Below are 25925 nucleotides of genomic sequence, written 5' to 3'. Positions count from 1 at the left end.
TATGACGAAGCTGATCTGAAGTTCATGATTTTCAACAGAGAGCTAATAACTTATTACTAGAAAAATGGTGGAATGATAAAATGATTTTAAAAAGAGAGAGAAGGCAAAGCATAGAAATCCAGACACTACTCTTTTTAAAAAAAGCCTCTTTTGCCTTAGATGAACACTGATGCGGCTTTATATTTGCAACCTTTTTTACTGTTTCCTAGAATTCAACCTTCATTAGTTATTTAAAGCTACTAATGAGTGTTTAAGGATGATGACAGCACAGTGTAGCAGTCCTGTGATTTTTTTTGGTGGAGAAAGACAATACTCAGATTGTTCCAGTTATTAGCTGATTTTAAAAAATAAAATGGTATTAGAACGAAATCATAGTGATTTACCATTGTTGTAGCCCCAGGTCATTTTGTGGTTGGAAAATGATATTTAACAATGGAAATGTAACCTGTTTTGCTATATCTAGGCTGCAGGCTTCTTTCGGAAGAAGTTTTTTCGAAAGATAGCATCCACACTGAATAGACACTCTCTTGCATTTAAGTTGTGATTACTATGAAGGAAGTGGCCACCTGGGCACCTTTGCTTTTTCCTCTTTCCTCTTCTTTCGAAAGAACTCCCTCTTCCCCATCCACACACACCCTTTTCCGAAAAAGATCTTTTGGAAAAAAGCTTTTTCCTCGTAGAAAAAGGTTTACCAATGTCAAAAAAAACCCTTTTCTTTCCATTTTTTCCCCAAAAGAACACGATTGCAGTGTGGATGTAAGTGAAGTTTTTCAGAAAAATGGCTATCTTCATGTATTAGTTAAAAGACACTGACCCCCTGATATTAGAAGAATGCAAGAATAGTTGCTTTGTTTTGGAAAGGCTCTGTAGAGAACTTGAAAGAAGATTTATTGTGGTTAAGAGAAGGCTATGGGAAAATATTTGAGAATGAAATTAACGAATTAAAAGTTTCTTCTCTTTGGTTATAAGGAAAAAGAAATGTAAGAATGGATTTGAAACCAGGAACTAAGATCCTGAGATGGGCAGTGGCACAGACACATTTAAAAGATGTGGCATCCAAATAACCTTTCCAATCCAGCTGAGTTATTGATGCATTTAAGTTACACACAGGTACATAGCAATGGCCCAGCTTTAAATATTGAGTTTTTATTTCTGATAGTTCTAAAAAGTTCAATTAGAACAGAAACAGAGATAAATGTGCATCTAGAGTCTTAGGCTATGTCTAGACTGCAAGCCTCTTTCGAAAGAGGCTCTTTCGAAAGAGGCTCTTTCGAAAGAGGCTCTTTCGAAAGAGCCTCTTTCGAAAGAGAGCGTCTAGACTGCACGTGGAACTTTCGAAAAAGCGGCTTGCTTTTTCGAAAGAAAGCACCCAGTGACTCTGGATGCTCTCTTTCGAAGAAGCCCTATTTACATTCAAGAACGCCTTCTTTTGAAAGAGGAACTTTCGAAAGAAGGCGTTCTTCCTCGTGCGATGAGGTTTACCGCCGTCGAAAAAAAAGCCGCGTTCTTTTGATTTAATTTCGAAAGAACGTGGCTGCAGTCTAGACGCAGGTGAAGTTTTTTCGAAAAAACCCCTGAGTCTGGACACAGCCTTACTGAAAATGCCCTAAGAGGCTGTTTAGCTGGAACCAGGCAATCAAATTTTTCTTTAGTTTTATGTTCTTTATAGATGCCACCGGTGACTGGCTCAGTTCTGCCTCATGCAATTGTTATTTCAACAGTTTCTAGCAATACCCTCCCTTTCATTATCCCAGCAGCAGGTAAGAGTGGGCCAGTGTACATGACCATCATCTATCAAACAAGTTCACTCAGGCTATGCCTAGGCTGCAGCGCTATAAATATTCCACATCTTTTGAGCGTGCCTGTTACTGTATTTCAAAATATAACAGGTTTGCTATTCTGACATGTAAACCTCATTCCATGGGGAGTAAGAAACATTTCAGAATAGCAATTTATTTTGAAATAAGTGCTGTGTAGACAGTGCCAAATTTTGAAATAAGCTATTTCTAGATTGACTCGAAAAAAGCTAAGCAATTTGTGTAGATCAAATTGCGTAACTTATTTCAAGCTATGGGTACAGTGTAGAGCACCATTAGACAACTTTAATTGTTTTAATTTCTAACACATTACACAAAAATGTCCTGTCCACTTACAGTTAATCCTGGCTCACCAATTCCAATAGGTCCTGGAGGCCCAATTCTTCCTTCCTGGCCTCTGTCACCCTAATGAGAAGGAATTTCAGAAATGTTACTTGTTGCTTTCTTGGAGTGAAACTTTCAAAAGCATCCAAGTGACCAAGACTAAGTGACTTTGAAAATGGAATTTAGCATGCTGGAGTCTAAGTTTCATTGAAAGTCAATGGAACGTAGGGTCCCAACTCTTTTAGGCACTTTTGAAAATGTTTACTCTTTACTCATCATTATTTTTAGAAGTTTACACATTTGCATAGGATGGAGGTAGCTGAACTGCTTTTCACCCAGCCTAATGTCTTATTATAATTTGACCTACAGCAGTGAAAATGAGAAGTAACTCTTCCTGTATCAATGTAGCAAGATCAGTTTCAAGCATGATGTACACAATCCTGCATATTTATGTAAATTATGCATATTTATGTAAAGTGTATATATATATATATATGTTAGCTGCTTTTCCACATACTATACACTGCCAGAGACAAAGGGAGTAAAACTTTGTTGGAGAAAAAATGGCTGATTTCTTTTATATTTCTTAATTGGGAGGTGGTGATTCCCTGCTATTTTCCCCATATAATGTCCCCCAGTGGCACTGCAATGAAACCATTAACGTCTTTTATTGAACAATTAATATGAAATATAAATCAGGAGCATAAAAAAGTCATCTTCATTTATCCTTAGGGCTAGATTGCAGCCCATCCTACGTGCCAATGGCAACACAATAAGGGGATAACAGGCATCTTGTTATACTCTTTGCATCAGTTCATTATACTATAAGAGCAAGTATATAGGAGTATCAGGCTCCACAGAGGCAGTGCATACCCCAGTCTATATAAGGCAGTAGTGAGTTGGCATGGCTCCTCCAGAACATTGGGGAGCATGTGCCATACTGGTTTGTAGTTCATCCACATAGCATCATAGCGTCTGGGAAAAAGATTGTGACTCCCTACGCTACAATTGCCCTCCTGAGCTGCTCTAAAGACAACACAACAGTGCTATGCTCCTTCATCTGGGCAGATTATAAAAAGGTTGTGTAGCCACCACACAGTACTCACTGAATGCATTCCAACATCTCACACTGCTCCACATGAAAAATTCCCATGAGTTCCATGGATGCAGGGAAAAGAGCAACAAAACCTTATAGGCATGTTGTTTTAGGCATTGACTCTTTGCCCATAAGGTATAGAAGACACATGGCTAAAGAAATTTTTGAAGAATTAGCACCAGAAGTAATCAAACAAGATTTAGGAATGACTAGGTGCATGAAAGAGAAAATAGCAGGGAATCACCACCTCCCAATAAAGAAATATAAAAGAAATCAGCCATTTTTTCTCCAACAAAGTTTTACTCCCTTTGTCTCTGACAGTGTACAGTATGTGGAAAAGCAGCTAACATATATATATATATATACACTTTACATAAATATGCATAATTTACATAAATATGCAGGATTGTGTACATCATGCTTGAAACTGATCTTGCTACATTGATACAGGAAGAGTTACTTCTCATTTTCACTGCTGTAGGTCAAATTATAATAAGACATTAGGCTGGGTGAAAAGCAGTTCAGCTACCTCCATCCTATGCAAATGTGTAAACTTCTAAAAATAATATACTCTTCCATTTCAAAGGATAATTACCCATTTGTTAAACTCAGGTTACCTTTCATTAAAATATACTGCATCATCATAGGAAATGTAGTATTGATGATTACCTTAGGTCCTGGAAGTCCAACACCAGGAGGTCCTGTGGGACCATAAGGGCCACTAGGACCTGGCTCTCCCTAAAGAAACAAAAGTAGTTAAAAGACAGCAAAGTGCCTATATTCTGGCAATATTCCCCACAGTGTGTATCCCGACTCTCGCTATGGAGGCAAAAGCATGTATTTACTTACAAAGAACATTTCTGATTTAAGGAAATGAGCTTCAAAATTAATAGATGTTATGGGTGAAATCCCAGTTGCACTGAAGTCATGGAGAATTGTATCCTTGACGTCACTAGGGTTAGGGTCACTGCATAAATATAACCAATCTGAGAATAATGAGAGCACAGGGTTTCCACATGCTCCAAATTGTGGTGGTTGTTTTTGAGATGGTTCCTTCGTTGTTGGCCTTATTTGGTAACTTTATGTGTGTTGCTTAGTCCTTCACTTTTTCTTTTGGGGATTAGGAAGAATTTATGCCTGAACTATTGATCTTTATATCTCTTCACCCTGATGACTGTATATTACAGTGCCTCTGTACATTTTAGTCAGTCTCTGATTTTCAAGTGTTCTTGGTATGATTCTAAGCCACTTATAGTAGGGTTCACTAACAAAAACAAAATATGTAAACAATCATTTTTATGTAACAAATGCCAAAATCAATGGCTTAAAACATCATTAGGATTTAACTGAAACCAAATAAACTCAACATGAAGACAAATATTTTTTCAGCTGTCTTGGTGATAAGCCCAATACTTACACTTGGGCTTGGTCTACACTACATGGGAAGATCAAAGTATAATATGCAACTCCAACTATGTCGTTTACGTAGCTCAAATTGACACATCTTAAATCCCTGTACACACAGCGGGAGGCTGACAGGAGCAAACACTCTCTTTGGCTTCTCTTACTCCTCACAAGTAACTAGGAATACCACTGCCAATGGGGGTACCTTTTGAGATCAGCACTATGCTCTCTCCCCCCCCCCCCACCCATTGGCTTGCAGTCATGGACACCCAAGACCACCCCAAGGTCCAGGAAGCACAGCCAAGTGCCCTCCAGAAGAGCCCCCACCCTAAACAGAGGCCAGGGCCAGCAACCACAGCCTGCCCACTCTGGAGGAGAGGCCCCACACTGGAGGAGAGGCCAGGAATGCAGCCCATCCCAGGGAGAATGCCCAGTCCTACATCAAGAACAGCTGCAGACTGGAGGGAGGCCACTCCCAGAACCCCAGAACCCTGCCCCCCTGGACCAGCTGCAGGGTGGGTGGAAACACTGGTGGCTGCAGCCTGGATAGGTTGGGGGATGGGAGGTATTGCTGGAGGCCAGGACCAGCACCTCTTCTCCTGACCAAATGCAGGGGGGGGGGGCAGAGCAGAACCTGGGGCTGGCTCCTCCACTCCCAAACAAGCTGGAGAGCAAACCTCCTAGCCCTCACAGTTCTGCCCCCCTGGGAGAAGCCACCAGCTGGGGACTGCTACTCCTCCCCACTCCTGGGAGAAGCCACTGCCAGAGTTACAATACCTGCACTGTCACAGGTGGCCCCAGTAAGCTCCCCACCTCCCCCGGCATCCCAGTCACCTGCCTTGAGCCCCCTGCCCTGGCTCCTGCACCTCCACCCTCTGCCCTGGGAGCCCCCTACTGTCCTCACGCCTGTCCTGATCACCCACCTCCTGTCAGCATTCCAGCACCCTCCACTCCCTGCCATGACCTCCTCAACCCCCTGCTCTCATTCCTGCATCCCATCCAGTTTTTATTCTAACAAAAGCCCAAACTGCAAATATTGTCTACCAACAAGCTCTATCTTATGAATACAAATTTCTCCCCCCACCCATTTTTGAAAAAATACAATCGTTTAAATAATGCATGGACGTTTTCCTTTTATTTTCCAAACAAACCCCAAAGCCCATTACTTTACTTAAAGACCTGAGCAATGCCGGGTACATCTCCTAGTTATAATATAAACTCTGACAGTTTGAAAAAGGGGGGAGGGATACCTCACTGGCTTGAGCACTGGCCTGCTAAACCCGGGGTTATGAACTCAATCCTTGAGGGGACCATTTAGTGATCTAGGGCAAGCCTGTCAGGGATGGTACTTGGTCTTGCCATGAGGGCAGGGGACTGGGCTCAATGAGCTCTCAAGGTCTTTTTCAATTCTGAGATAGGGATAGCTCCATATATTTATATTCACTCTTTCAGAATTATTCTAACTTTTAAAGGACAGTTCTCAACAGCTAACCAGAAATGCTCAAAGAGGGCAAGTGTCATCAGAATAATACACCATCTGACTTGCAATAACACCTAGTTTGTGTGATTGCAGTCACTGTTGCCAAAATACCAGTCATAAGAATAGAATTTGCTACATTCCAAGGCAGTGTATGTTATTTGGCTTTCACAATGGTGCTCATTTTTATAGAGACTTTGGACCAAATTCTGATCTTAACCATAGTAACGCATGATTAACCCAGCTAAGTGCAATTTACGCCAATGTAACTCAGATTATAATTTGGATCTTTTTTCTCTATTGTTTTTTTCTCCCTGTAGTAACTTTAGAACAATTTAAAAATAAATAAGATTGCTCAAGAACCAGATGTTCCATCCTACCAGTTCTACTTCAAAGATTGTTTGAAGTAAAGTTAACATTTTGTTGTAATATCAGTTTATCAAAAAATAAACTCTATAGACTATTAAATATTTCCCATCAGCAGGAATATTAGGAAAAGGCAAAGAATAATACAAACCAAATTAGGAATGGAAATGGTAACCGGTTAACTGGCACCCAGCCAGCCTGAGCAGTGCAGCTTGGCTGATGCAGTCCCCCGCCCATAAAAGGGTGGAGAGGGTCCTGGTATGCCCCGGTCAGCTGGCCCCACCATGCCACACCACAGGGGCTGCTCCATTTGGGCCCACTGCACTGTGGGTAGGGGACTCTCCAGCCCGGTCAGGCAGGAGCAGCCACCCATCTGCAGTGCTCTGCAGCGAACCAGTTAGCCAGTTAAACTTATAGTTTAATCGGGTAACATTTTAAATGAGATATTGCATCCCTAAACAAAATGAATACTTATCTGCTTTCTGCTTTTCTTGGCAAACATTCTGCTATAAGTATTGTTGCCCCATAGGCTGAGCAGAAAAGTTGAAATTCAGGTTATTTTGAGATGGTTCCATTTGGATGAGAGAATGATTCTGTGTTGGGATAATCTTTGGTACAATCTGTATATACACAAAAGGTACATTTTCCAAAAGCATCTCAGTAATTGAGGCTCTTAAGTGCGACTTTCAAAAGTGACTTAGAAAATGAAAAGGACTCCTATGATCATTTGGTGCTGTCTACTAAATTTCAAAATAAAGCGCTATTCCAAAATGTCCCTTACTCCTCGTAGAATGAGATTTACATGTACGTCAGAATAGTGAGCCCTAAATAATGGGCTTGCTGTGAAGACATGGGATAGCCATTTCTGGATACTCCAGTATCCTGAAATAACATTGCAGTGTAGGCATACCTCTAGATTCTAAGGCCAGAGGAGACAACTGTGATTGTCCAGTCTGACTTCCTGAATGACACAGGACATTTCTCCAGGAGAATTCCGAAAGCATATCTTTTAGAAAAATTGTCAGTGGAAAATCCATCATGACCCTTGATAAATTATTAAAGTAGTTAATTACTTTCACCCATGCCTTCTATAGCCTGCTGGCTAAGGCTCTTGCCTGGGAAATAGGAAATGTGGATTCAGATTCTACCTTGGACTGAGGCAGAAAAAAGACTTTACTTCATACCTCATCTAAACAGAACACCTCACAGTGTCCTGAATTACACTTTTCTGTTTGGCCTAAGACACTTTTTTGAAAATTTTAATTAGGCTTCTAAAAGCTTGTCTACCTGGGGAACTTTACTGGAAAAAGTACAAATAGCCAATAGTTATACCTAAGACTTGGGAGATATATTCACCACTATTATGTGATTATGTTTGTACAAAGTATGCCTAGTGAGATCGTTTTAAAAATCATGATGTGTTGAACTTTACTATCCTGTATATCCATTGTATATGAAATTATGAAGTTTCTTAAATGTCATTCATCTGAAGAAGTGGGTTGTGCCCACGAAAGCTCATGATACCATCTACATGTTTTGTTAGTCTCTAAGGGTACGTCTAGACTACATGGCTCTGTCGACGGAGCCATGTAAAATAGTTTACTCAGCATAGTCAAAGAAGCGTGGATTTAAATAATCCCCACTTCATTAAAATAAAAATGGCCATTGCGCTGTGCCAATGATCAGCTGATCTGACACAGCGCGGCAGTCCTAGATGCAGTGCAGTCGACAAGGGAAGCCTTTGTCAACCGCTCCGGTATGCCTTGTGAAACTTTCGCTTATTAGTTTTAAACCTGCTGTCCATTAATTTCATTTGGTGTCCTCTAGTCCGTCTATTATGGGAACTAATGAAGAACTTTTCTTTATTCACCTTCTCTGCACCACTCGTGATTTTATAGACCTCTATCATATCCCCCCTCAGTCTGAAAAGTCCCAGTCTCTTTAGCCTCTCTTCATATGGGATCTGTTCCAAACCCCTAATCATTTTAGTTGCCCTTTTCTGAACCCTTTCCAAGGCCAAAATATCTTTTTTGAGGTGAGGAGACCACATCTGTACACAGTACTGAAGATATGGCGTATCATAGTTTTATATTTCTCCTCCTCCTTCTTCCCTTGGCTTCCCCCTTCCAGCTTCCTCCTCCCAAGTTTCCCCCTCCTCTCTCCCACCCTCTCTCTTCTCCTGTCCCACCTCTTTTTCCCAGTCTCCCCAGAGGTTAATCCCTCCTCCCCAATTTTGTTAAATAAAGAGAGCTTCTATTTTTGAACACGTGTGTCCTTTATTTTTTACATCAGGAAGGGGGCTAGGGAGGGGTAAGTGGAAGGAGGTGAGGGAGGAATGGGACACGAGCCCCTGATGGGGAGGACTGGGGTGGCTCTGCAGGCTCCTCGGGGTGGAAGCTCTCCTGCAGGGCCTCCTGGATCCTGACAGCCCCTCGATTGACCCCCCTGGATGGCAGCCTGTGGCAAGTGCAGCCAAGCTGATGGCTGAGTGCTGTGATGTGCCGAGTGTGGGCACTCAGGGCACCTTAAGACAGGACTGCTTTGCTGTCCCTCGTCGAGTTAGACAAGCAAGCGGGGAACCCTGAGAACTGTCTGTCCGGGGTGGGAGTCGGGGTCCTTTAAGCACAGCGCTCAGCTAGCCTGAGGCAGCAGCTCCACACTCTAAGTCCTAACCTGATGCCTTGCCGGCACTGCTTCTGGCCAGCCTTAACTTCGGTTCAGGGTCCACTCAGTGTGGACATGCTATTTCGAATTAGCAAAACGCTAATTCAAATTAGTTTTTAGGTCTAGATGCACTAATTCGAATTAGCTTATTTTGAATTAACTAATTTAAATTAAGTTAGTTTGAATTAGTGCTGTAGTGTAGACATACCCCTTATGAGCCCCAGGCTGGGGTGTGTGCATTACTCTAACACTAGGGATGTTAGAGTATAGTTGTTTAAAGTTGGTCAGGATTGTCTTAATTTTTTTACTTCGGTAAAGATAGGTACTATATATTCAGAGCAGAAGAATTTCAGTTTACACCTGGTTTACTGGGTGGTCACCTGTTTTTCACATAGGCTGTGTCTAGACTACATGCCTCTGTCGTCAGAGGTATGTAGATTAGACACATAGGCAAAGGTAAATGAAGCTGCGATTTAAATGATCGCGGCTTCATTTACATTTACATGGCTGCCGCACTGAGCCAACAAACAGCTGATTAGCTGTTTGTCCACTCAGCGCGCTAGTCTGGACGCTCCCCTGCCGACATCAAAGCCCTTTGTCGGCAGCCCCGTTATTCCTCATGGGATGAGGTTTACCGGGGCTGCTGACAAAGGGCTTTGATGTCGGCAGGGGAGCGTCCAGACTAGCACGCTGAGCGGACAAACAGCTGATCAGCTGTTTGTCGGCTCAGCGCAGCAGCCATGTAAATGTAAATGAAGCCGCAATCATTTAAATCGCAGCTTCATTTACCTTTGCCAAAACAGCAAATCTACATGGCTCCGTCGACGGAGCCATGTAGTTTAGACGTACCCATAGAGACCCAAGGAGGTTTCAGATACTTCAGGGCTTGAGTCTGTTGGTCAGTCTCATGAATGACAAGTTTTGGATGAAGTGTCTCCGCCTAAGTCAGGGTTGTTATTTTATAACTAAAATAGACCTGCCAGGATAGAAAACAGTCAAAGTGCTATGAACCCATGTGAGGCTGCCCTTCTTCAAAGGGCACTTGCGGCTCCAGACCTAACCTTGCTTTGTGATCTTTAGTCTCTGTCCTTGCCTATTGCCTCCTGTTCTAGACAGTAAATAGCTCTGATCTCTCCAACTCTAGTCAGAAACTGCCCAGACTCTTGCCTGTTGATCCTGGCTTCAGCTGCTATTCTGAACCCTGCTTACTGATTGCTGCCTTATGGCTGCCCTTGGCTTGTAGGCATCAGCCCAGCTCTAACGGCTAGACAAGACTACCTACACCCTGGTCTCTTACAACGATGACTGGAACCCCTACACATGATTTCCATGAATATTCTGCAATATTTGTTAAAATGTACTGTTTCAGTTACTATTCCTGCCAGCACATTCATGGACTAGAATATTCATAGGGAATGAATAGGAAGCGCCTGGTGAACATAAAACAAATTAAACAAAAATAATTAAAGTGGGATTTGGTTTTAGTTTTGCAGTATTCATCTAATACTAGTATCTACACAATTATGTTTTCATTCTAGAATCCAGCAAACTATCACAGAGCTCCCTTGTGGAATATTTTGATGCTGACAACTGTGGTGGGTCTCATCTCAGTCTGAAAACCACTATTTGATAAACACTGACTCACCTTTCAACTGATATTAAATCCGTTGTGTTTAGAAACTTAATTTTCCGCCTTCTATAGAGACACTTTCTTCTGTATCCACTTCCATCAATTTGTAATAGAACTTTCCAAAGATAAGCCTGTGGAATAGTTCCAAAACCAGTGCACTTGTTCTTTCCCAGGTATCCATATGACACATGCATGTAAATGCGTGTGAGTATGCAATTACATAGGTGTTGGTGCATGAAGACTGTGCTGGGTGCAAATGGGAGTATCACTGAGGCTCAAGCAGTGCCCAACAATGTTGCTTAACCATGCAAAACCATTATATTTGCCTTTAAGTGACTATGGGATTTTAACCAGCTTTTCAGCAGCTATTATTAGTTAGTATGTAAGGACATTGGTACAGGTTTAACCTCTGAAATCCGGAACTCTCTGGTCCAGCAGCATCTGTGGGCCAGCAGGATGAGGGATAATGCTGGACCAGAGAGCTCCGGTGGCTGGGAGTGGGTGCTGGCCAGAAGTCCAGAGGCAAGGGAGCCAGCCAGGGTCAGGAATGCAGCCAGGCTGAGGGCAGGGGGCTCGGGCTAGTGACCGGGTACCCAGACAGTGCTGGGAGCACAACCGGGTTGGCATAAGAGGGGCTGGTGGCCAGAAGCCCTGTGAGGGCTGGGAGTGCAGCTGGCTCAGCAGCAGGGAACCTGCTGAGGCCAGAAGAACAGCCAGGCCAGTGGCAAGGGGACCAGCAGCTAGGAGCCCCGTCCAGAGCCAGAAACACAGCTGGGCTGGCAACCAGGAGCCCTGCCAGAGCTGGAAGCACAGGGGAGCCAGTGGCAGGGAGTCCTGCCAGGGCAGGGAGTGAAGCCCAATGGCCGGGGCCAAATGTCAGAAAAAACCTTCTTTCGGAAGCCCTCTTATTCCTCATGGAATGAGGAATACAGGGGTTGCCGAGAGAGCATGTTTACTCTTCTGCTAAACAAAGTGGAAGAACAAACGCATCCCTGGATGTGGAAAAGTTTTTATCCCGGAAAAAGTCTTGTAGTCTAGCTGTACCCTCACTGGGTTGAGACAGGATGTGTGGGCTCTGGGGTGTGAATGAGGGATTTGGGTGTGGGAAGGGGTGCGAGGTGCAAGCTCTGGGAGGGAATTTGGATGCAGGAGGATGTGGAGAAGGGGATGCTGGCTCGGAGAGGAGGCTCCAGGCTCGGGAGTGTTGGGCTCAGGTGGAGGGTTGGGGTGCTGAGCAAGCCACAGACTTGTGGATGTGAGGGTGCAGGAGTTTGGCTTGGGGTGCATGAGGGGCTCAGGGCAGGGAGGCTGGGAGTATGATGGGCTCAGGCCACAGATTTGCCATGGGGGATGGTGCAGGAGTGTTGTGGCAGAAGACTGAAGGATGTGGGGGTGCAGGAGTTTGGGGATGTGAGAGGCTCAGGACAGGGGTTACAGTGTATGATAGGCTCAGATTTGGGGTCGGGGGCGGTACCTGATGATATGATGCTGCAGCCAGATGGTGACTTGGCCCCAATCGGGGGTTTGTTGGCCAGGCTTCATTTTCAAATAAAATATGTCAAACACAAAAAGTTTCAGCATTGTCTTTATTTATGAGAAGGGTGAGGAACCTGTTTTGAGTCAGAGGTCACTGACCCGCAGAAAAGTCAGTTCGGGCCACACAAGTGAGATGGAAAAAAAACCCTCCAAATCTCCCCAAGCCTCACTAATGTGGCCTCAATTGTGCTGGTGGAGGCAGGGGACATGGTACTGGGGAAGGGTGCTAGTGGGGGCAGGGGAAGGGGAACAGGGCACCAGTGGGTGCTGGGGCAGGGGACAGGGTGCTGATGGGGGGCAGGTGGCAGGCTGCCAGTGGGTGCTGGGGCAGGGAACAGGGTCTTGGAACAGGGAATCCCTGGCACGCACCTCCTCCCAGGACTCTTCCACCCTCCCCCATGCAGAGGAGGGAAGTCCACACGCGCCTCCTCCGGGGACTCCTACCCCCTCCGCCCTGCAGGGGAAGGACGTCCCGATGCGCGCCTCCTCCGGGGATTCCTACCCGCTCCTCTTCCCCTTCCCCCCCTCCCCCGCAGAGGAAGGATGTCTCGGAGCACCACAGACCTGGCCTTTCAGGTACTGCGTCAGCTGTTTTGGGGAGGGAGAGCAGCCAGTGCTCCTCCTGAAACCCCGGAAGTGGTGTGCAGCTGCGGGACTTCCATCCACCCCGTGGGAAGCCGGTGCTACCTCCATTGTTGCTGGAGGCAGATAGTGGGGCTTCTTGGGGGTAGGGGAAAATGGGGGGGGCCCCAATGCCTTGCGATTGACTGGTCGGGGCCTCCTGATTGACCAGTCAATCACGATTGATGGGTTGGTGACCATAGACCTGCCAATAAACTCCCAAGGACTCCAGTGAAAATGAAAGTGCTCATCCCTGGGCATATAGCAAACAGCTTAGCAAGTCTGCATTAACTCTTCCATTGCGTCTGACACCAAGCTACAAACACACCAGCAGAGAGCCTTCCGTGTTTGCAATGGAAACCAAACAGAGCAAGCCTTTGGCAAAGCAAGCTGCTTCATAGTGATTTAATTGGCATTAGTCCTGCTTTGGGCAGGGGTCTGGACTCAATGACCTCCTGAGGTCTCTTCCAGCCCTAGGATTCTAGGATTCTTTGATCATGGGAGCACAAACAGATATTAGTGAATCTGTGGTATGAGGCCTGCACAACTGTGGACTTCAGTAACAGTACCAGGAATAACTCACATGCTAGCAAATAGAGAGATGTGTGGCAGCACTGCAAATTTAGTGGATTGATGACCAGTGTAAGGAGAGGAGCAAGTAGCAGAAAACCAGAATCACTTCTCAGACAACTCAAGGAAGTTGTGCTTGTTTTGTGATGAGTTTGACTGGGTGTGGGGCCTGTACCCAGCACTGGGCCAACAATGGCGTATGATGACCTGGCCAGCCATGATGTCACCATGCTGGCCTTAAAATCCAGTATGGGGACTGATGGGAGTCAGCGGCTTGCACTATATGAGGACCATGAAGTAACTCTGTTGCTGGAACTACTCCCAGAGCAGACTTTGGAACCGGACAGCAGCAGGAAATTCTGAGCCCATACTTAGGGGGGCTGTTTGATGCATTCACAAGGAATAGTCCACAGCAGAGCTTGTAGCAGGGTTTGAATTTGTGTTTGATTGTGCCGGGGTCGAGGAGGACAAAGGCTGAGATCTCTGTGCCTGTACACAGCCATAACTGGATAAGCAATGTGGAAGCTAACACAGCATCCTGCTTAATCCCTTATCAATTCTGAACCATTCTCAGGTGCTAACTTCCTGAAGTAGAAACTCCGGCTAGGCAGTCACATTTCAGGAATGGGCCACTGCAGTAGCTAAACAGCCCACTCCACTCATACTGATACATATACATTTGAATACTACAACTGCATAAACTTCAGGTTTCCCACCAGTAGCTTGGAATGACCTCTCCTTTTTCCAGTCAGGCACCCCAAGAACCACCATTTCCTCTAAAATGTGCAAGGTCTGAAATATCAATTTAAAGAAAGCTGTAACAATGTCACTGGCTGTTCTCTTACTCACCCCAAACCCAAGGAGGGGTATATCTACACTACAGAGTTATTTCAAAATAAGCTATTTCGAAATAGTTAATTTGAAATAGGTTATTACACACAATGCATTTCGAAATAGCGCGTCCACACTGAGTGGATGCTGAATCACATTTAAGGCTGGCCGGAACCAGGTCCGGTAGGGCATCAGGTCAGAATTTACTTTGTGTAGATGCTGCCTGAGGCTATCTGAGGCCTGTGCTTAAAGGGACCCCCCCCCCCAGACAGCCGGTTCTCAGGTTTCCCTACCTCACTGAGGGACAGCAAAGCATTTTCTCTGTGTGCTCTGGTTGCCCTAACTTGGGACACCACACACTCTGAAACATGGAGCCAGAGCTGCCCCTGGGCACTTTGGTGCTTCTCGTGGACACGTTGCTGCGAGCCTGGCTGCAGTTTCTGCAGGCTGCCATCTGGGAGATCCATTGGGGGACTCTCAGTATCGAGGAAGCCCTGCGAGAAAGCTTCCACCCTGAGGAGCACTAACAGTCTCCCTGGTGTGCCCCACGGGGGCTTGTGCCTCATTCCTCCCTCACGTCCTTCCACTTACCCCTCCCCACCCCCTTCCTGATGTAAAATAAAATACACATATTTTCATGAACACAAACTCTCTTTATTTAACAAAACTGGGGGTGTGTGGAAAATGAAACTCTGGTGAGACTGGGGAAAGGATGCGGGAGAGGGTGGGAGAGAGGAGGGGGAAACCTGGGGAGGAGGGATCTGGAAGCGGGAAGCAAGGGGAAGAAGAGGGAAGGGAAGCTCAGGGCTCAGGGGTGTGGTCTCACTGGACCAACTTGATTTTCATGCGAATGTGCTCCTGGGTTTGCATGTGGCCTTTGGTGGCCAGGCTGGCAGCTATCCTGCCATAGACAGCCATGTTCCTCCATCTAGTGCAGAGATCATGGACGTTGGGGGCATCCTGCCCCCCCCTCCAAGCCTGAATAAGGTCCATGATCTCCACCCTGGACCAGGATGGTTCCCACCTTCTCTGGGCCCTGGCAGGCTCCTGGGAGCTGGCAGACTGTTCCTGGGGAGTGGCGGAGGGTTGGCTGCCAGTGGCTTGCTGGCTCATGTTTTGGGGCCACTGGGTCAGAGGCAGTGACTGCTGGCTCTGGGCTGGCAGGCTTGGAGCTGGCACAGGCACTGTGGCCAGAGTCTACCCCTTTAAGGGCTCCGGGGAGTGTGGGAGGGAGAGGAGTGTTCTTGGTTGAGGCCAGAGTGGCCACCAGGGCACCCTGGGAAGGCTGGAGGTCCCCTATTTCGATATAAGTGTCTACACAGCACTTATTTCGAAATAGCTATTTCAAATTTGGCATTATTCCTTGTAGAATGAGGTTTACCAAATTTGAAATAAGCACTCTGCTATTTCAAATTTATTTCAAAATAGCAGTTTGGCTGTATAGACGCTAGGAAAGTTATTTCTAAATAATGGCTGTTATTTCGAAATAACTTTCCTGTGTAGACAAACCCAAGTTGTGAAATTGTTAGCAAAAAATTAAAAGCTATTTTCAATTAACTTGCCATTGTCTCTACACTGAGATTATCCAGGCTTTATCCAGCTAGCTTCAGTGGACTGAAGCATGCATTGAAGAAAATATTGTAAAGCAGCATATATTGTCCTTGAAATTCCACAAGAACGATGTTTGTGTCCCTACACTGAGTTATTTGAGCCAATAACCCTTGATGTCTTGTCCTTTTCTAGGCTCCCTCACCTCTGCTGGCTTCTATACCTCCTCAGCAATGCTATACAAGCCTGGCCCAAAGTACCTTAATGGACCATTTCAAGAGGAAATATTTCTGTGATGAATTATGATTGGAGTTCCAGACAGGAACAATGAACAGGTCTCCTACCAGAAGCAGAGGGATGCATGGCTAAAGAAAAGGCATGCCCAGAGGAAAGGCTCGTGCTGGCTGCACAGCATTAGGATAATATCTCCGCAAGATCATATCTTCACTAGGAAACTATTTAGAAATGACTCAGTTCAAATTAAGAACTCCTGATTTAACACATTCTAACTAGTGTGCCGTCACTATGGGGAAGTATCAAAACTAGGCCAAGACAGGCTCCGTTAACGTGGATGTGCTACCTCAGACTTAGAGCCCCAGGAAACACTCTGGGTTGCTGCGGGAGGTCTCACGGAGGCCAATAAGGCTGAATTGGTGGCACCGGAGTGTCCACACTACAGCTATTTTGAAATTACTATTTCAGAATTAGCGTTATTCCTCATGAAAAGCAGAGCTACAGAGTTTGAATTCTGTGGCCTGTTACTTCAAAATAATGGGCTTGGTATTATGGTCACACCACTTATAAATTTAAACTTGGGGGAAGGGGGTTATTTCAGAATAAGGTCCTAGTGTAGACCAGGGCCAAGAGAACAAGCACTTGCTTCACTGTTCCTTGAAAAAGAACAGCAGCTAAGGGAGGAAGACAGCGCTCAACAGAAATAGCAGTTGATCTCGTCAGTGGCTGCATTGCCCACATCATGGCCTGTTACTTTTCCAACTACACTTCAATATATTGTGAGAGGGTTGCCATGACATTACCAAAGATACAAGGAACAGCTGTGTACCCGCAGTTCTCCAGCCTGAGATGCTTTTTGCACAGCTTTGGTGTGAGAACTATCACTTCGGACCTACTAACTGACAGCCTCCCGCTTGAGGGAAGCTCCTATGAAGTCTGTCATTTTATTAGTAGAAAATGATATGCACAGCTCCAGCCATCCCAAATGGAGTTTCCCAAATTCTTCAGTGCAAACACTGGGTTAGATAAAAAAAAAAGTGCATTACTCATAGAAAGAGAGTTTAATGTTCTACAAGTAATGAGGTATAAAAGTCAGAATCGGTCACAAGAAATTTAAAGTAAAATGCAACTAATGCCTAACTCAACAAGCTAAATGAATTCGAAGCAAATCCTCCCATCACATATCCCAGCTGTTTTACTGTCTGAATTCCTCACAGTCAGGATCCCTCCCTCAGTCCAGTGCTGCTGCTTTTGTTCTTTGGATGATGTTTGCCATGGATAGACAGAAAGGGAACCTCACCTAAGTTCCCTCTAAGCAGTGGGCCTGGAGCTCCAGGACAGTTCCAGGACAGCCTGCCTGCATTCCAAATGCCTCATCCTTTGTCCCCACCCCCAGCCAGAGCCCTCATCTCCTACCCCAACCCTCAGCCCTGATCCCCCTCCTGCACCCTGAACCCTTCATTCCTGGCCCCACCTCATAGCTTTCACCTCCAGACCCCAACCTCCTGCCCTACCCTGAGCCCCCCTTACATGCCATTAATTCTGTCATATGCACCAATATGGAGGTGAATTCTTACATCACTCTTATATTGCTGCACATAACATGATTCATTCCACGCATGAGTGGGAAAAATCAGAGGGAACAATGAACTTAACTATCATCACTTGGCACTTGCTGCTGCTTCCCATCAGTCCACATGCTCAATTCTGGGAGCCAGCAGGATGCAATCTTGGTTGACCAAGTCCTAATGCACCACAATAGGCTCTATGTGTGGCACAGTGGCCAGAAGCTAGTTATAAAATGAGTGTGATGTCAGTGAGTTCTACAAGGTGTGGTTCTGGTTTCTGGTTTTCTGATACTTGCTTTTGAGCTACTTAATCCTCTCTCTGCACTGGTCATCAATCCAGTAAATTTGGAAAGCTGATGGCTTCTTTGCTATTTGCTAGCAGGTGCAGTCATTCCTAGGACTCTTACTAAACTCCACAGTGGTACGGGCCTTGCGCCAGACTTTATCACAATCTGGTGGTGCTCCCATGAGCATGAAACAGCATGCTTTGTGATGTGCTTGTTCTGTTCAGTCTCCATTGTGCACACAGCAAGCTCTCAGATGTTGTGTTTGCAGCTCAGTGTTCAGAAGACAATGGAAGGGTTAAATACAGACTCACCGTAATGCTGTACTATACCAACAATGGATGCTTCTGTTTTCCTGGAGTCAACTGGAGATTTTTGGAGTAGAGAAGACAAATTGGTCCATAGGATACTTTTGGTGTACTCCCAGAAGTTCTGGATCTACACTACAAAGCAATAGGGCTCAAACCCTCGGTTCCAGCTTGACTTGGGCTTGAACCCTCTGCCAAAGGATCCTACAACCCTAGGTCTGAGAGATTTATAAAAGACAGACAGGGCATTGGGCTCAAGCCTGTGTCTGGAAGAGGATGAGTCCATTCTAGCAAGCATGACAGATTTAGGCTATGTCTATACTGCAGCTAGGAGAGTGCTTCCCAGCACTAACAGAGAAACATGTGCCAGTTTTTTTCAAGCTATCAGGCAGGAAATAGCAATGTGGCCTAGGGTTGCAGGGCTGGCAGCTCGACCTAGATGCCAGAGTATAAATCTACTCAGATCACTAAGTGTAGATGTACCCTGAGGCTATGTCTATGCTGCAGAGTTTTTGCGCAAAAACGTACAGAGCGTCCACACTACAAGCCCATTCTTGCACAAGAAAAAGTATAGTAAAGCATTGGAAGAGAGGGCTTTTTGAGCAAGTGTTATTCCTCTCCCCACAAGGAATAAGCCTTTTTGCACAAGAGCTCTTGTGCAAAAAGGCATATGTGGACAGGCAACAGGGGTTTCTTGAGCAAGAAACTCCTATGGATAAAATGGCCAGCAGAGCTTTCTCGCAAAGAGAGCGTCCACACTGTCATGGATGCTCTTGAACAAAAGCACATCTCTTGGCAAAAGCATATGGTAGTGTGGACATGCTCTTTGCACAAGATACTTTTGTGCAAGAACTCTTGCACAAAAAGTTCTTGTGCAAGAAGCCTGCAGTGTAGACATAGCCTGAATCTCACATGCTCACTAGCACTGAAAATTCCTTTTCCAGATCATGTCCTAACTTGACCTCATAATGAAGAGACATGTTCAGTAATAGTGTTCTGAGTTATGCCATATTTGTATCAGTGCTGAAAAGCCAGCCTTAATTTTCCCAAATCAGAGAAGTTAGTCACCAGCTCAGCTAAACAACAACAAATGCTTCTACATGGCAAGTGAATGGCTGCATTGCTATTATACTCAGGCTAGACGGATTATGCATACTGTTGGAGAGAGTGGCTCTAAGTTCAAATTCACCACACTATGTGTATGGAAAACTAATTTTTAAGAGTTGCTCAATAATCCTTCTGTACGGATAACTGAAGTTGAGAAGTTTGTTACGTGTCTGATTACCATAAAGCACAAGTGGAAAAGGCTAGCTGAGTGGGTGGTTATTAAGCTGTGAATCAACATTCATTGTTTCCTGTGGGAGGGAGGGGGCGGGAGGTTACTCATCTCAAAGAAATTAAGTTGTGTATATTCACAACATTTAACTGTGGCACGAGATAATTGGAGTAAGTGATATCTATATATTTGTCTCTCTATACCTACATTATTCTATAACCAGATTTAAATCTAGGTAGCAACCAGGGGAATTATACAAATATAAATAAGGGCAAAATTTGGCCTGCAGAATCTTTATTACAAGTGATACTGCATAAACCAGGAAGAACCCATTATTTCTCAGAACCCAGAATGACTTTGCAGAGCTGGCAGTTAGGAGAAATATTTGTGTGTACACTGAACAAATTTAATGTAGAATGGGGCTGTGTCTACACTACAGGGTTTTTCCAAGGATATCAGAGGTATCCTGGAAAAACTCTGCCACATCCAGGCAACGCTCTGCGTGTGTGTGTGTGTGTGTGTGTGTGTGTGTGTGTGTGTGTGTGTGTGTGTACACATGCTCTTTCAGAAGTCCTGTCTTCCTCCTCCCAAAAGGAAGAAGGGCTCTTCCGAAAGAGGAGGCTTTTCCGAAATTTGGCCCAGTGTAGATGGGCCAAATTTCGGAAAAACCTCTTTTGAGCAATTTGCGTACCTCTTTCCGATACATCAGTATAGTGTAGACATAGCCTCAGTAAGAACATTTAAACAGCTAAGGCTACGTTTATACTGCAGCCTTCTTCTGCAAAAGCTTATGTAAATGAAGCATGGAGTAGAATATCGCCGCACTTCATTTGCATAATTAATTCACAGCCATTTTTGTGCAAACCCCTCTTGTGCAAGAGCCGTTCTTCCTCATTTTTTCAGGAAGAACGGCTCTTGTGCAAGAGGGGGTTTTACTGGTAATACAGCTCATGCACTGTCAATGTGAAATTACAGAATGAAGCCAAGGCTTCTAACTTTTGCAAAGCTTATATCAGGCTTAGTAGAAACATTGCTATTTTGCTACATGCATGAATAGTTCCTTTTAGAACCACCTCCCCTTTTTTTTTCTCTTGCTGAAATAATCCGTTATAGTGTTTTGCTTTTTTCATAAAAAAATGGAGAAAAAGAACAAGAAAAGCATTTGTTAGGAAGACAAGAGGCCAGGATTCCAAAATTATTTATATCATAAATATTTTCCACATTTACAGCTATTCTTTACTGCTTCAGGAACAAAACATGAATATATCCTAAGTTGTACACCCAGTTCTAATGGAAACTAAGAAGGGCATTTCATTCATTAGACTTCCCCTAGTTCTGCAATAAAATGGGCAACTTGCAGGTGTTAGCCCCGGCCCTTAAATTTTGACAGAGATGTATGAGGATTTTATTTATTTATTTATTATTTATTTAAATATTGTAACCCCGCCTTTCTATTTAAAATATTCAAGGCAGCTTATAAGAACAAACAAAAAAAATACAAATATATATAAAAATTTAAAATATGAGAATTTAAAATATGAGACCTCGGCGGACATAACCAGCTAAAAACATACAGGCTATGTCTACACTGGCATGATATTGCGCAAAAGCTCTTTAGCGCAGGAGTTCTTGTGTTAAAGTAGTTGTGCAAGAGAGCATCTACACTGGCATGTGCTTTTGCACAAGAGCATCCATGCCAGTGTAGATGCTCTCTTGCGCAAGAAAGCTCTGATGGCCATTTTAACCATAGGGCTTTCTCGTGCAAGAAAGTCATGTTGCCTGTCTATACTGGCCTCTTGCGCAAGAATAGTTGTGCAAAAGGGCTTATTCTTGAGCGGGAGCATCATAGTTCTTGCACAAGAAGCCCTGATTTCATACAGTAGAACGTCAGTTTACTTGCACAATAACACACGGCCAGTGTAGACGGGCAGCAAGTTTTTGCACAAGAGCGGCCGCTTTGGCTCAAGATCGTGCCAGGCTAAACACAGCCTATAGAGAGGAGGAACACACACAGACAGACGCAAACACTAATAAAAGCATGAGTAAAAAGGGTAGCTTTAGCCTGACGCCAAAACAACGCTAGCGTTGGCGCCATGCGACTATCCCGAGGAAGAGAATTCCACAGCCTGGGAGCAAAAGCCGAGAATGCCCTGTTCTGCATAGATGTTAACCTTATCTCCACAAGTTAGGGAACATGAAGCAAAGCCTCCCCAGCTGACCTCAATCCCCGGGCAGGTTCATATGGGAGAAGACGGTCCTTCAGATACCCTGGACCCAACTCATTTAAGGCTTTATAGGTCATAACTAAAACCTTAAATTGTGCCTGGAAACATACCAGAAATCAGTGCAGTTGCCGAAGCACTGGCATAATGTGCTCCATATAACTAGTGTTAGTTAAAACTCGAGCAGCCGCATTCTGGACCAGTTGAAGTTTCCAAAGGCTCTTTAGAGGCAGCCCTACATAAAGTGCATTACAGTAATCCAGTCGGGATGTAACAAGAGCATGGATGACTGTGGCCAAGTCATGTTTGTTCAGTAAGGGTTGCAGCTGGCAGATCAAATGAAGTTACCCAAAGGCACTCCTGGCCACTGAAGAAATCTGATTTTCAAATGTTAAAAAAGGGTCCAGAAGGACTACCAAGCTGCGTACCTGTTCTTTCAGGGGGGAGAGTAACCCCGCCTAGAACAGGTGCCATGCCACATTCCCGAACAGATGGCCTCCTGATCCACAGGACCTCAGACCATGTCGGCCAGCTCGAGCAGAGATTTTACTTCACTGCACTCAGTGAAAATATGGGAAATTTTGAGTAAAACAAATACATTTGCTAACAATTTGTGAACAGGAAAAATGCCTCTAGCTAGAACTCATTCTTTCTGAACAATCTGTCTTATATATATCAAAGGCATTAACCTTCACTCAGGACCAAAGCCTAGTAGAATGGTTTTTAATACTATTTTCAATCCATGTAACACAAACAGCATCACATAAATATTTAACTCTTTTTAAGAGCTCTTTCATCTCTGAAGTTCTCAAAAACAAAACAGAAATATATCAAACTACTTCAACAATATTCAAGCACAAAACATTTCAGCCTAAATATGTATGTATCAAAGGGTACATCTACACTGCATGGCTATTTTGGGATACCGCAGCTATGCCGAAATAGCTACCACATTTACGCAAGCCGCCCATTATTTTGAAATATTTTTTGAAATAAGGAGCACACTATTTCATCATCCTGGTTAAACCTCTTTGCACAAGGGATAAGGCTCAAAATAGCATGTTATTTCCAGATTTTGTGCTGTGTAGTCGCACCAAATTTCAAAATAAGCTTTTTTGAAATAGATTTGAAATAATACAAATTGTGTATCTTATTTGGAGTTTAGGGTGCTGTGTAGATGCACTCAAACTGTCTGAATGGATTTGGAACCAGAGAGCCATCTCAGGAACATTAATATTTAATCTAATGACACTCCCCTACCGTATGTTATTCTCAGGCTCAGGACACCACTGTCAAGAAACTCATGACATCACAGTGATGAAAACTGTAATCTAGTGCTCTGCTATAGCTTATCTTGCACACAGACAGTCCTATATCTTACCTTATTTCCTTGAATACCATTTGGACCTGGCATGCCTGGTGGTCCACTGATTCCCTATACCAAGATAAATACCACAGATTTAGCTTTCTGCAAACATGCAAATGATTCTTTTGAATGTTGTCTTGAACACAATACAGCAAAATATCCTTAAAGCTAGAGCTGTCTTTATTCTACATTTGTACAGTACCTAGCATAATAGAGCCCTTACTGCAAGGTGTTATCATAATACACATTAATAATAATAAGCTCTGGCAGAATGAATATTATACTTGTACATATAAACTAAATGCATTTTATTTGGAACTTCCTGCTCCTCACTTTCTCCTGCTTCTGATGCTGTGCTACTTCTATATCCCCTCCTCTGCCAGGAATTCTCTTCCTATGCAAGTTCACAAGCCACCACCCTTCTCTTTCCATTCAAGTCTGAAAAGTAACCACTTCTGTGAGGCCAGCAATCAACTGCCGAGCTGTAATTTATTTTGGTTTTCTGAAATACATTGTTTTCTGCAAGATATTTGTATAGCTAATCGGTACTGTGGCCACAACTGTGTTCTCAGAGACAAGGGAAACAAGCCTCTGATATTTGTGAGGGGTATGTAAGGTGCCCAGTCTGCAGTCCGTTCTGAAATATGTGGAGGTAGGAGTGCATCCATATCCCAAATGGGTGGTCAGCCCAGTGAGGGCAGACTGACTATGAGAAATAGCAGATTCATGGATCTAATTGTTATACATCCTAGACAAGCAGCCCTCAACAGAATCAGATCCAAATCCCATGACCATTTGGCAGGCTGCCCATAATGAAGCTGTGCAGTGCATTTCATTGCAGCTCCCAGCAACAGAATGGATCACCAGAGGAACTGTTGGGCAGAGTTCTGGCACATCTTTGGGCCTCTGCGTATCACAGGAGTGGGGAAACTTTTTTGGGTCAGAGGACACTGACCCACAGAAAAATCAGCCAGCGAGAAGCAAATTAAAACAAAAACCCCTCACTGATGTGGCCCCCGACTGAGAAGGAGAAAGACACTCCCCACATTGCCCTCCCATGCCAGACCCTGGCAGGAGGGGGCAGCCTAGTAGATTTTGTGTGCTTCAGATCCACGGTGGAACAGCAGAGGGCTGGAGCACCAGTGCAGGCTCCTCAATGCTATGGGAGCCCTGAGGCTCTGGGGCCACATCTAGCCCCCGGGCCTGAGGTCCCCCACCCCTGGCGTATAGGTATGGTTACACAACCAAGGAAAACATGTGGCTGGCCTGTGCCAGACTTGGGCTCATGGGGCTGTTTCATTGCTGTGTAGACTTCCAGGCTTGGTGTGAGGTCCAGGTTCTAAGACCAAAGGGATGAGAGTGTCCCAGAGCTTGGGATCCAGGCCAACCCTGGACATCGACACAGCAATGAAGCAGCCCCACAGCCCAACCCCCATAAGGTTGAGTGGGCTGGCACAGACCAGCTGTGGGTTTTTCTATGCTGCATAGACATACCCTATGAAGCATCGTGGAATTTTCCTGTTGGATGGGCAGAGATATTCATGAGCAACAAAGAGGTTTCAACCATGAAAAAGTGCTTTTTTTACAGTAAAATGTTTGGGAAATACTCGGCAATTATATGCCAGTAAAAACAAAAAGTACGGGCAAGAATTTCCCTCAGAGTACAGCCATGCTTCACAGCTATAGATCACACCAGTGCCAAAGCTGCCCCAAAGAAGTTGTAGATCTATATTAATGGGCCACTCAAAGAACAAACAAATCCAGTCTTTAAAAGAAGGGTAGGTCTTTTAATAATTATGACTGAGAATTTTACTTGAACAGTAAAGGCAGTCCTATCAAAGTTTAAATCAGACTTATTTGCCCCAAACTAATTTGTTTACAAAACTTGTAAAAAGCCATATTTTTGTACCACTGTGGCAGGCTTGGCAAAAAAAAAAAACAATTTCTTGTACGTACTTCTCTCTTGCCTAATAAACAATACAGATTGCTGTACAAACCATGCAACAACACACTGGTGCTGCTACACAGTCAAAACTTAATATAGTTCACACATAATTAGAAAAACATCATAACCATCAATAAAAAACACACAAAACAGTAAAAATTCCAAAAGGCAAATTATCAAATCACACAAGCTGGCAAAGACTCTTCCTATAGGAACAAAAGGCATATTTAATGGTGTCTGGTGGTCGCCTTTCTGACTGAGGTTGAGAATGGTTCATTTGCTCAGGTAAGGATGGTGACTATGTGTGAGAAGGTGATGTATGTAAATGTATGCCTTTATTCTTTATTTCCTTGGATTTATTATTTAGAGTTGGTTATTACTTGCTATTAACAATGTTAATTGGCTTTAATCAAATGTTTGTTTTTAAATAAAAATAAATTCTATGCTATTCTGTTAATACATTAGCGGCTTATAAATAAAAAAAATAATTTTAAACCTACGAGAAGAAAAGACTTGAAAATAATTCCTAATAGAAGTTTTGTAAATCACATCACTTTTTTGATGTATTTCTCATGGTGAAAAATAGATTATCAAGAAGTGAGATGAAGAAATCTTTGTGCAATAGAAAATGTGCACCAGGCAGGATGCTAGGGAATCTAATAATGTAATTTTCTGCAAATGAGATGAATCACTATCCAATTTGTTATTAGGCATGTTCCTTTTGGTCAGTGAAGGAACTGTATTCCCATTAGTAATTATTTAGATCACATAGTTCACTGTTACAGTAAAGTGCTGAACATCCTTGGATTAATCCTCTATTTTAGGATAACATCACAAG

The 25925-nt window shown here is 44.0% G+C and overlaps 1 protein-coding gene across 1 annotated transcript in view; it reads right to left on the bottom strand.

Moving 5' to 3' along the window:
* Nucleotides 1-25925, bottom strand: part of COL28A1 (collagen type XXVIII alpha 1 chain) — a 131037-nt gene that overhangs the window by 87774 nt on the left and 17338 nt on the right. Inside the window, exons 11-13 of the mRNA XM_006114506.5 lie at nt 23158-23211; nt 3907-3975; nt 2154-2222 (exon numbers count right to left, since the gene is read on the bottom strand). Coding sequence (XP_006114568.3) covers nt 2154-2222; nt 3907-3975; nt 23158-23211 — 192 coding nt within the window. The remainder of the gene's footprint in view (nt 1-2153; nt 2223-3906; nt 3976-23157; nt 23212-25925) is intronic.

The sequence above is a fragment of the Pelodiscus sinensis genome, chromosome 2, assembly GCF_052426305.1.
Source record: "Pelodiscus sinensis isolate ZL-2025 chromosome 2, ASM5242630v1, whole genome shotgun sequence".
In the NCBI taxonomy this organism is placed as follows: domain Eukaryota; kingdom Metazoa; phylum Chordata; order Testudines; family Trionychidae; genus Pelodiscus; species Pelodiscus sinensis.
The sequence above is the reverse complement of the archived record's forward strand: the minus strand, read 5'-3'. Positions and strand labels throughout refer to the sequence as shown.